The sequence below is a fragment of the Chaetura pelagica genome, unplaced genomic scaffold (genome assembly GCF_000747805.2).
Source record: "Chaetura pelagica isolate M959 unplaced genomic scaffold, ChaPel_1.0 scaffold40, whole genome shotgun sequence".
Taxonomy (NCBI): Eukaryota; Metazoa; Chordata; class Aves; order Apodiformes; family Apodidae; genus Chaetura; species Chaetura pelagica.
This window is the reverse complement of record NW_009952160.1, coordinates 1,038,811-1,051,701: the sequence shown is the minus strand read 5'-3', so window position 1 is coordinate 1,051,701 and position 12,891 is coordinate 1,038,811. Positions and strand designations below refer to the sequence as shown.

At 40.1% G+C, this 12,891-nt stretch overlaps 1 protein-coding gene across 1 annotated transcript in view; it reads left to right on the top strand.

The window, feature by feature from the left end:
• The first annotated feature begins 12,713 nt into the window (after positions 1-12,713).
• Positions 12,714-12,891, top strand: part of ADAMTS19 (ADAM metallopeptidase with thrombospondin type 1 motif, 19) — a 128,517-nt gene continuing 128,339 nt past the window's right edge. Inside the window, exon 1 of the mRNA XM_010007225.1 lies at positions 12,714-12,862. Within this exon, the coding sequence (XP_010005527.1) occupies positions 12,714-12,862 (149 nt within the window). The remainder of the gene's footprint in view (positions 12,863-12,891) is intronic.

Below are 12,891 nucleotides of genomic sequence, written 5' to 3'. Positions count from 1 at the left end.
GACATGAACTGTGGGATTGAGTGTATCCTCAGCAAATTTGCTGATGATACCAACCTGTGTGGTGTGGTTGACACCCTAGAGGGAAGAGAGGCCATCCTGAGGGAGCTTGACAGGCTGGGTCAGTGCCAACCTCCTGAAGTTCAACAAGGCCAACTGCAGGGTCCTGCACCTGGGTTGGCACAACCTCAGGCAGGAACACAGGCTGGGGGGAGAATGGCTGGAAAGCAGTCCTGAGGAAAAGGACTTGGGTGTGGTAGTAGATGAGAACGAAGCTCAATACGAGCCACCAGTGTGTGCTGGAGCCCAGAGAGCTGGCGAGGGAGGTGGTTCTGCCCCTCTACTCTGCTCTGGTCAGACCACACCTCGAATACTGTGTACAGTTCTGATGCTCTCAGCACAAGAAAGATTTAGACTTGTTGGAGAGGGTACAGAGAAGGGCCACCAAGATGATCAAAGGCCCGGAGCACCTCTGCTATGAAGACAGGCTGAGAGAGTTGGGGCTGTTCAGCCTAGAGAAAAAAAGGCTCTGGGGAGACCTTGTAGCAGCCTCCCAGTACTTGAAAGGGGCTACAGGAAAGCTGGGGAGGGGCTTTTCATCAGAGAAGATAGTGATAGGACATTGGGTAATGGTTTTAAACCGATAGAAGGGAGATTTAGGTTAAATATTAGGAAGAAATTCTTCACTAGAAGGGGTTGTGAGGAACTGGAATGGGTTGCTTGCTGATGCTTCATCCCTGGAGGTTTTTAAGACCAGGTTGGATGAGGTTTTGTGCAATCTAGTCTAGTGGTAGGGTTCCTTGCTCATGGCAGGGGTGTTGGAACTTGATGATCTTTAAGGTCCCTTCCAACCTTAATGATTCTAAGATTCTATGATCTTAAGTTGTTTTTGGCCAGTTCTGTAGTTAGTTATTTGGCATGTTGTATCATATAATATGGTTGTCACAGTTCTGCAGACTTTGTCTACTCCAGCTTTTAATGTTCAAACTACTAGCTTTGTCTTGTCTAGCTGTCACATTTTGACTCAGGATCAGAAATTAAACCAATCACAACAATGTTCTCAATCCCCTCTCCCTGCCACCCAGCTAAGGAAAGGAGAGAGAGCATTAAGGAGACTTTCCAGACTGAAAACTAAACTAGACAACTTTAAAGAAATACTAATGATAAGAAAATATGTACAAATATATACAAATCTGTGCAGTAATGTGCAAAACCCCTATCACTTCCCCTCACCCCCAGCAGCTCCCATGGCACTTTTGTTAGCAGTGAACAGTTCTGAAATGTTCTGGACCACTTCCAGAGATAGCAGCAGAGCAAAACAGGAGCTGACGGTTCATTTATAGAGGTCAGGAACACATGGGCCTAGGGATCAAAGGAAATTGATAGACAGAGTCCTCCCCAAATGCCAGCCATGAATGAAAAGAAAGCAAAAGAGGGCTTGTATCCCATGATCCTGAGAGCTACGTAGATATATGGAATGGAATACTTTGGTTCATTGATTTTGTCATCTGTCTACTCTGCTCCTCTATGGCAGGGTTGTAGATACTAGTCTTCTGCTTCTTTAGTATGTGAAGCAATAGATTCAACAAGTAGACCAAAGTGTCCTTGGCATCTCAGCACCAACTAGCAACATCCAGGTGCTATCAGTCCACTAGCTGGAATACTTGCTGCTTACAATAGAGCTCACTGAAGAAAAAAAAAAAATCAGTAAAAAGAAAATTGGCTCAAACCAGGACACTAGCTATTATTAATTTTTAAGCTGCTAGTTCCAAGTCTCAACTAACTTTGTCTACAATAGTAGGTAGATTGCAAGTTCTTGTAAATTTCACTTGTTTGAATAAATACATAGCTTCAGAGCTCACTCTAGCAGAGTTGTTATGCCCAGTAATTTTATCCAGTGTGTTCTCTGAAGTAGTTCTACAATTATTTTTCTCTTTGTTCTCTTAAAATAAAATGCTTCATATACATACTTTTTCAGAAGTTAAGGCTAGATATTCTGGTAGCTATATAATGCAGGAATATTATTTTCATCACAGACCTGAAAAGAGACAAAAAAAACATTTTTATCTTTAAAGATGTGAAAAGATACCTGAAAGAAGCTTTGAAATTTGCAGTCAACTGTTTCCTCTTGTGAACATGTCAATCATGCTTAACAAAGACGATGACAACTAACTACCACCAAAGAAGACCATTCTCTTACTCTGTGTATAAAATTGGGAATGGTTCTTGAGAATTAGAGAATCATAGAATACCAGGTTGGAAGGGACCTCAAGGATTATCTGGTTCAATCTTTCCAGGTAATAATACAGTTTAAATGAGAGGGTCCAGTCGAGTCTTCAAACTGTCCAGTGTAGGGGAATCCATCATTTCTCTTGGGAGATTATTCCAATGTCTATCTGTTCTCATGATGAAAACTTTTCTTCTGGAGTTCAATTAGAATCCCCCCCAGGAGAAATTTGTGCCCATTACCCCTTGTCTTTTCCATGTGACTCCTTGTAAAAGGAAGTCTCCTTTTGGTAGCCACCCTTTATGTACTGATATATGGTCATAAGGTCTCCCCAAATTCTTCTCTTCTCAAGGGCTGAACAAAACCAGTTTTATCAGCCTTTGCTTATACAAGTCCTCTACTCCTCCGATCATCCTTGTGGCCCTTCTCTGGACACTCTCCAGCCTGTCTGCATCCTTTTTGTATAGCAGGGATCAAAACTGAACACTGTACTCTAGGTGTGATCTGACCAAGTAGAGTGGGATGATGACTTCTTTATCTCTGTTAATGAGGCCCTTGTTGATGCAGCCCAGCATCCTGTTGGTTTCCTTTGTCACTGCAACACACTGTTCACTCATGTTGAGCCTGTTGTGCACCAAGACACCTAGGTCCGTTTCCACAGGGTTGCTCGCTGGTCAGGTGGATCCCAGTCTGAACTGCTCTCCTGTGTTATGTATTCCAACATGCAAGACCTTGCACTTGTCCCCAAGAACCATATAAAGTTATTGCTGGCTCACTCCTCCAGCCTGTTCAAGACTTTCTGGAGGGTGGCTTGCCCTTCCAGAGTGCCAACCTCCTCGCTCATTTTGGTATCATCTGCAAAGTTCATCAGGGTGCTCATGATCCCAACATCCAGATCACTTTTGAAGATACTAAACAGCAGTGGGCCCAATATCAGTCCCTGGAGGACCCCACATGTGACTGTCTGCTAGTTTGAGAAAGAACTAATTACTACCACCCGCTGGGTACAGCAAGTTGGCCAATTGCCTATCCACAGATCACTTTCATAGGCTGCAATCTGCCAGTTTCTCTAGCAGGATGCTGTGGGGTACCTAATCAAAAGCCTTGGAGAACTCCATGGCTCGCCCTGCATGAACCAAGCAGGTTAGATTGCCGTAGGTGGCGATCAGGTTTGTCAAGCACGATTTCCCCCTGGTGAATCCATGTTGGCTTTTCCTCATCACATGCTTTGGTTGTTTTGTGACAGTCCACAGGAGGATTTGCTCCATAACTTTCCCAGGGACTGAAGAGAGGCTAATGGGTCTGTAATTACTTGGGTTCTTCTTGCAACGCTTCTTGTAGATGGGTTTTGCCTTCTTGCAGTCTTCAGGGACATCTCCCAATCTCCATGACTTCCCAAAGATTAAGGAGAGTGGCCTCACAAAGACATCAGTCAGCTCCCTTATCACCCTCAGGTGAATGGCATCCAGGCCCATTGATTTGTACGGATCAAGCTCCTGTAATAGTCGATACACCAACTCTTCCTTTGCTGCTGATATGTCAGTGTCTGTATCAACCTGTATTTATGTTCCCCTGGCCTGGGATCCAACAGCGATGGCAAAGACAGAGGTGAAGAAGGTATTGAGAACCTTTGCCTTTTCAGCATTATTGGTGACTAGTTCACCTCTCCTGTTTCATAGTAGGCTAATATTCTCCTTCTGTTTCTGCTTGTTAATGTGTTTGAAGAACCCTTTCTATAAGTTTTTGACGTCTCTGGCCAATTTCAGTCCAAGCTGAGTTTTTGCTTTCCTAACTGCATCTCTGCATGCTCTGGTAACGCCCTTGTTGTTTTCAACAGGTAATGTACCACATTCCCCTTTTGGTTCTGAACAGACCCAGAAGCTCACAGTTAAGCCAAGGGGGTCTCTTGATCTGTCTACTTTCCTTGCCTTTAGAGAGGATGAACTGGTTTTGTGTATCTAGGAGAATGTTCTTGAAAAACATCAAGGACTCACTAGCTTCTTTACCCTCCATGGAAGCTTCCCATGTGATCCCTTCCAACTGAGCCCTGAGCACAGAGAAGTTTCCTCTTCTAAAATGTAAAACCTCTGTCTTGGAACAAAACTTCAGTGTGCTCTGCACTACCCCAAACTCCACAATATTATAACCACTTGCAGCCAAGTCTGTCACCAACTGAGATATTACAAACCAGGTTTTCCTGGTTTGTGAGTAGCAAGTCCAGCAGAGCCCCATTCCTGGTTGGCACATCTAACATTTGTATGAGGAAGGAGTCTTCTATGCATTCCAAGAACTTGATGGATGACAGGTGAACTGCTGTGTTGTTTGTCTAGCAAATGTCTCGGTAGTTAAAAGTCTCCCATAAGCACCAGGTTTTGTTGACCCAAAGCTTGCTGAAATGACCCAAGTATCACTTCTTTGGTCTTGTTGCCTTGGTTTGCAGGTGAGTAACAGATGCCTTGGACTCCCTTGGTCTCTCTTGCCCCTCTGATTTTTACCCAGAGGTATCCACAATTACCATAGTTGACTTCTATATATTCAAGGTTCTCTTTAAATGTAGAATGTGACTCCTCCACCTCTTCTTCCCTACCTGTCTTTATGAAACAGCCTGTAAGTATCTTATCACGGTCCTTCAGTCATGTGAGTTGTCCCACCATGTTTCAGTTATTCCTGTGATATAATTTTCTGACTGGGCATGGAGCTCCAGTTCCTCTTGTTTGTTTCCCAGACTGTGTGGGACATTAGTATTAGTTAGTGGGACATTAGTTCCTATTAGTATATATGCACTTCAGGTGTCTGATCTGTTCTCATTTAGGGAGACACATTTTACATTAACTTGGTTGGCCTGGTTTATTCCCCAATTAGTTATAGTGGTGATGCTGGCATGAGCATTGCCATGTTGGAACCTCGCCCCCAGGTCCTTCAGTTTAAAGCCCACCTCACCAGGTTGGCCAGCCTGCTGCCAGATTCCCCTTCCTCTTTTAAACAGACGGATTGCATCACTTCCTAGCAGGTCATAGTCCTTGTAGAAGGTCCCTTTATCATAAAAGCCGAAACCCTCAAGGCCACACCAGCCACGTAGCCGTAAATTGATCTGCATTATTTTATCTGTAATCCCAAGACTTTATTAGTTATTACTCTATAAACATAAAATCCTTATTCTGATTTCAAACTCAAAGGAAAGACCAAAACATCCCTAGATGAATTACAGACTGTACTAAGGCACTCAGAACCCAGAGTTAATTTCTGCTCTCACTTACCGAGAAGCGTCAATGCTTCAGAAGAACCTGATTTCGGTAACGGCATTTCCAGAGGCATATGGGCCAGTGTCCAGGGGAGAGCAACAGGGCCCACCATGAGTCTAGAAAACATGAATCTGAAAACCTGACCAGTGGGAAAATACTACAAAACAAATGTTTTTGGTCAAGAGTACAAAGACTCCTAAGAGCAATGAAAAATGCCTGGTAGGTTGCTGTTGAAAAGAGAGGGGGAAACAAATTTTTATCGTATCTACAGCAAGCAAAGTAACAAGTTGAAAGTGGGGAAAAAAAATAGACCAGACCTAAGGAAAAACAGGTTATCAATTGTGATAGCTTAAAGTCAGAATTGGTATCAACTGGAGTGTTTTTCATTATGGAGTTTTAAAATTTCCTGATTGATTTAATGAAGAACTGTCAGAGGGCACACTGGCATTACAACTTTTTCTTGGGAAGGAAAGTGGTTGAATGGCCTGTCCAACCATACTTTTTGGAATTATATGATATGGCAAGGTGAGGGAGAGGGAAGTTCTCTGGTAGGCTTATCTCACTATAAAAAGCTAAGTAATTTGGTTTACTTTAGAAGAGACAAAGAGAAACACACTAACCCTTTTTTTAGTGTCTTCCTACATTTTTACATTTCATTGCAAGTGTGAGCTGCTGAAAAATTGCTAATAGTCAGAATTGACTGTATTGGTTGCAAGGCTGCATTATTCTTGCAGGTGTGTTCAAAAGAAAAAGAAAACAGAGAGAGGAAAGGCTGAAGAGAAATCAGTACCTTCAGTAATTAGCTGTAATCTCTGAAAAACTCTCACACTGACACTGGCTTTATCAAGTCAGCTACCCCTAGTGATACACTTCCAGAGCCTGGTCCTCTCCTTGTCTTCACATCAAAATTAAGGTAAAAGATGGGATGGGAAAAGTGCAGATAATCTTACTTGTTTAGGAAATGGCTGACTGTCTAAAAACCTAGATTAATATTATCTTATTTACTTAGTACATGTATTATCTGGGTCTGGTATCCAGAACACCAGGGAGGTGAGAGATCATGGAATCATAGAATGACAGATGTGACTTGAAACTCAGGTTTTACTAGCTTCTCCTTGTGGAGCTTTCGACAGATCACCAGATTGTGTCTAGGTTATTTGATTAATCAAAAATGAAGGTAAAAATATGCTTTCCTATCTTTCAGGCATATGAGTAGATGAAAAGTACTGAAAACTTAGAAGGTAGGACTTCTAATAGCTAGGTTTAGGTACCACATAACTGGATTTGTAACAAGTAATTACTTTCATGTCCTGTGGGACATGTACTTAATTCCTCCATGCATTTCTTATTATCAGGACAGCTGCTAGCCTTTTCTTGGCAGGATAGACATTCCTTCTGGTTTTTTAGTTACATGTTTATACTACTTGTCCCAGATGTCAGAGTATACTACTTGGAATACACATAAGTCTGTCTTCATACTGGCCATAAACCAGGCGATCTCGGCATGGAGGTAAAATCCTTGATCTACAAGCTCTTACACTGGCAGAAAGAGCAGAAGCAAACATGGACACCAGATCTAATAGGCTGATTTACAAACAGTATTTTTAATAATTCTAAGGTTTTCTGATAACACATCAGTTTGCATTTTACTGGACAACAGAGCTTTTTGGGTACTAAAGATATATGGTACTTTTAATCTTCAGGGTGCTCTATAATCATAAACTAATTTCTCCTCTACAACAGAGATCTTTGAGCTCTGTGTTGACTGACACTTCCTGGCTATGGCGAGAAACATTGTCTCCATTGCACGGCTTTCAATTACCTTATGTCTATTGCCTGACCTCACTGAAGTACACAACTTTTGTGCTTTTATTATTGTATGTCTCAGCATAATGGCAGGAAGATGCAGGTGAAGCAAAACTGGAAACATCACATATGATGCCAGTATTTTTTCCCCCACTTCAATTCAAGCAAAAGACTACTAGATAGTAGCTTGGATGGCCTTTAGCCATGTGTCCTTGGCTTTTTGCCTCTTTAACAGAGGTCTTACACAACCTGTGTTTTATGTGCTGTCTTCTTGGTTTTTCTGTATTTCATCTGGTCTCCTGGTGCAACTGTTTGCCATTGACCTGTCTTCAAAGTGAGTGTCTCTAGACAGTACTCATATGGTATCCAACATACTGCATACTTTCACAACTCATGTAGTCTTAATGGGTTTCCCAGTTACAGAGGCTAAAAGATCAAGGCAGCCTGTTCTGCAGGCTATCACATAGTAGTTCTTTTAAATAAATCCTTTACATAGAAAAAAAATCAATCATTTCTACCATGTTTGATTTTTGTCTTGAAGATAATAAGTTTTTCTCTACTGTAGGAGGGGAAAGAGCAAATAGAATATCTGCAATGTCATTTAAATTAATAATTACTTGGAGACAAGTTAACTTAATTTCTATAAAGCTTAATTATATCTTCAGTGCTGGCAGCTAGGTGATATGCTGAAGAAGGATGTCTACAAATCAGTGATCATCTTTGGTCAGCTATCCTGTTGCATGATTTCTTTAAATCTATATGGAAAGGAAGAGGTGTTTCAGAAAGCAAGGTTATTGATATGCCTCACCTTACAAAACAGCAAGAAAAAAACCCTTGGTGCATGGACCACCTCCTTGATTTACTTACAGCTTTTGAAGTAGTGTTTCATTGTCTTCTCTTCATCCTCTCTCGTTTTCCTTGATTTTGTTACCTTGATCAGCTTTCAGTCACTTCTACACTGGCTCATCCTGATCCTGGATAATTCTCCTGCCTCTTGTTTTCTTTTTCTATGTATGAGTTGATAGTGTAAAGAATATTCTATTATATAATTTAAAAAGTAATGCATCTATACTGATAAACTGAAGACCACACAGCCATTTAACTGCCAGAGTCTCTAAAAGTAATTCAGTTTTTAAAAAACCTTTCTTGGAGTCATACTTCAGGTTATACAAGACTTGCCTGTATTGCCTTCCATATTTGTCACTCACATGTTATCATTGTAATTCCTGTATTTGTCATGTTAATCTTCAAGTTTATATGATTTCAAGTTATACTGATTCCTTGCCCCCCAAAAAATAGGGGTTTTGGCTTTTTTTTCTGGAGTTAAAATGGTGTAACTATATTATTATGATAATACTGCTCATCCATTTAAACTGCATATGTAAGTATACTGACTGTATAATTCTTAATATGATCGCTGCATTTTGCTGCATAAAGTGAAATAAATTCTGGAAGACTGGTTGCCTAGTAGGATTGGGATAGCTATAGGTTAAAGAATCTTTTAAACTTACTAGTTTACACATAGCAAACATCTAGCTAGTGCTTACTTATTCTGGTTTGATCATAAATGCCACAGATGTTCGCACCCAGTTACAGACATTTGTAGTTCCTATCAAATACCTTCCTTTGTATTCCTGCCTGCTGTCCCCACTGCCTTTTAATGTGGGAACATGTGAGTAGGAAGAGCATGAAGTCATCTAGTCAAGTTCCCTGGATTTGTTTCTGATCCAAATTAGAAGAGCTTAGAACTTTGAAACACAAATGCTATAGTCATAAATGTGATAATTTTCCAACAGGAAGCAGGATTCTAATTTTCCACCATGTTTGATGATGCAAAATTTCTTTGCCTTCTATTACAGTTTGACAAAGGAGTTATTTATGTTGTCTCTGCTTCAGAGAGTGACTTCCCTGTACTATGAGTATTCTGTCCTGTCCTTGAACACTGCAGAAAAGAGAATGGTCCCATCCTCCTGACACCCATCCTTGAGATATTTATAAGCATTTATGAGATCCCCCCTCAGTCTCCTCTTCTCCAGGCTAAACAAAGGTAGGTCTCTCAGCCTTTCCTCACAGGGCAGACGCTCCATTCCTACAATTATCTTTGTGCCCCTGCGCTGGACTCTTTCCAGTAGTTTTTTATCCTTCATGAACTGTTTGCAATTATCAGCTATCTCCTGAAATGCAAATTAAGCTGTTCTTAGCCACTTTCTTAATTAGAAACACAGAAGGATGGTCTTTGTATGCTCTTTAAAAATCAGAAAATACACTTGAGTTTTAAGTTGTCTGAATTGGAATAAAAGCTTAGAATTTTGATGGATTTGCTTTTGTATTGGAAGAAATCAAGCAGAACTTTGAAATACTTAATGCACAAAGATTAGAATAGAGGTTGAAACTAGATGATCTTTAATGTCTCTTCCAATGCAAATCATTCTGTGATTCCACAATTCGACACAAAAAAAAGCTTATCACTGTCAAGGGATATGGAACACAACATGAATTAAAATGGAAAAAACTTAATTTCATTCACAATTCAACAGAGAAAATTTGCATTGGTTCACATATAACTTGCAATTATAAGAAAAAAAGTGTAGTCCAGTATGCTTTTAAACAAGTTTTTTTAGACTGAAGTAAAATTTGCAAAGCACTTAGAAACAGGAACATGTGAGTTTCTGTTTCTAATGATACGTGGCCTTAAGGTTGTAAGAACCATTCAAAACAGAATAGACTTTTTACATTCATCTAGTGTCTTTTGTTAGGGTGTAAAAGTTTGAAAAAAATGTACTAAAAGATTTCAAAAATTCCGATTAAACAATCAATTATATGATAAAAATCATATGCACAAATAATTAACAGCTGTTTCCCTGTAAGGAAGATTAAAGGTTTGAGGTTTTTTGGTAACAATTACTTGAGGCAACTCCATATTGTAAAGCTGACACAACTTAAAATCACTTACAGTTAAATTATTAATTAAAGAGAAAATATAAACCAAGGAAAGTCTCTGACTGATGGTAGGGTCTATATTGCTAGAAGCTGACATTTCAAATTAAACTGTATGGTTTGTCCATATTAATCTTAATCACCAGAAGTAAATCACTGGAAAAGATTCACCATGAGATGGGGGTAAAATCCTGCCCTTGCTCACATAAGGTAAGACGGTAACTGAAGAACAGATTGAAATAAAACTATAGGGGCAAAGGGTGTGGAGTTGAAGAACAACATCCATGTCTTCAAAGGATGGCTTAAGAATTTATGGTATGTCACCAGTGATTGGGACACTGTCATGAATCATCTTGGCATACCTGAAGAAATGAGAGGTCAGCTGGTGGTGGAGCCTCAGCCCTTGCCCTGTGAGGCCCTAAGGGACCAATGGCACAATACTGTAAATTTAACATCAGGGAGAGCTGATTGCCAGGAGGAAATTGCCCAACTTCAGCTGATTTCAACAAAATTAAGCTCATTTATCTCAATCAGGAAGGATTGATGAGGACACATTCTTCATATTATTTTCTGGATTTTTTTTTCTCATGTCGGTGAGATGGTCTGGATCACTGTTACCATTTACAAATCAACACATTCTTCACTTAAAGCATTTATGACACTGCAGGAGTCCCTTAGAATGCCAAAATGCTTAGACCTTTCAGATAGGAAGCACAGTTTTAAGAATCTCCTGGAGCAAATGAAATATTGTTGTGTTTTTTTCTAATTTTGCCCTATATTGAGTTTGAAGATATTATTTCTTTCCATTTTATGAAGGCATAGTTAATACTAGCCCCTGTGCAATATGTTCTGTAAAAAACTATTTTACAAGGATTTTAGTGGCTTTGTGATAATGAAAACAAAGTGTTTTGAACAGTATATGTGGATACCATACTAATAATTAATTAATAATTAATAATTGCAGTATGAAAGCGTTGCTTTGTTCTTTTAATTCTTATTCTTTTAGACACAGACTTTTCTGCACTACCTTCATAGTGACAACAGTTAGCATGTGGTGGGCTATCATACCATCTACCAGTATTAACCTATGACCAGACTCTTTGTTAATGAACACCAGTAAGAGCTCTATTTTATAGTGCACTTTGCCCAAATTTAAACAGCGAACTTCCTCCTGTATTTTTACTTTAACTATTGAAACTATAAAAATAAAGCATGCAAGGAGTTAAGAAATTTGTTACAGAGCCATGTTGCCTTCAGCTCACCTTCTATTCTTATGTGGAGGCTTCTTTGAAACGTTCCTCTTTTTTTGGCTGGTGATAAAGTCAAACATATTAAAGTTCTTCTCTGCTGGCTTCTTGCAGTCTCTTTGTGTTGAAATGACTGTATTCTGCCTACCTTACTGACAAAAGCAGTACTTTGGTCTTTTTAGTAAGATTATAGGTGTGAATAAGAGAAGTGAGATTTGGTCCAAAGGGACTAACTTAACTTCAGCAGACTGGAAACAGTCACACCAATTCACAGTTTTAAAATGTGCCATGTTTTTTTTTTTTCCTGCTGGTTTTCCATTTGTATCTTTTGGGTTGTAACTGTGAGAAAACATTTTCTTTGTGTATTTTTGCATTTTGTCTATCTTTTCTTATTTAAAAAAAAAAAATAATAATTGGAATTTGTATCTAGTATTTGCACAGAAGCTTATAAACCACATTGTACAGCATTTCCCAATCAGTTTTAAGGGGAGTTTTGGCTGTGGGAAGGCTGCAGTATTTGGCCCATTAGGTAGTTCCACTGTAACTAGTATATTACTTGGAAAAAAAAGCTTCACTTTAAGTGTATTTATAAATTAATGTCATTATCAGGCAAATAGTAGTCTGGAAAACTCCCCTCTTCCTAAATAATATATATAAAAATAATATATAATAAATATATAATCTATAAATCTGCCATCTTGTTTTTACAAAGTTTCTCTGGTTTTGCTCAGTTTAAGTTGCTCAGATGCCAAAAAAAAGGACTGCTGTATGGTAACTTTTGCAATAAAAACAGTTTGGAGGTAGCTGAGAATACATACCCCGCAGTAAAGGTTTCAAGCTGCTACAAGACAGCAGAGAGAAAACTCCAGCAGCATTTGGCTTCTGTTGATTCCGGGGTTTATTTGGAGCTCTAAAATTTTTTATTTGTTTGTTTGCTATGGGGTTTTTTTTTTTCTTTTCACTTGATACAACTAACTTTCAGAAAGAATCCACGCAACTTAGCAGCTTCCTCTTAAGAGCTGCAACATCTGGCTTTCCTCTCCACGCTGGATCGCTCTGCTTTCCCCTCAGGTGTAGCAGTCACCTGTGAGACAGCCAACAGTAGGTGAGGTAGCAGAAGTTGAAAGTAATCAGGCTGTTAGAGGGACGTGTTTACCTGTTGACTCCACAATTAGTTTACGACGACGTGCTTTTATTAAAGCTTTCGCTCGCCTCACGTAACCGCTGCCCTGCAGGCGAGGGCTGGGGTGGAAAGTGATGGGTTTCCACGGAGAGGCAAAAAGGAGTTCGGAATGCAAGCCCGCAGACCCGGGCCCAGACGGGCAGTCCCTGCTGCCCTCTGAACGCGAGCAGCGCGGCTGGCAGGGCCACGCGGCGTCCCCGCACGGCCGGCGGCGGCACGAGGGGTGCGAAGCGCGGCCTCCCTCCCGCACAT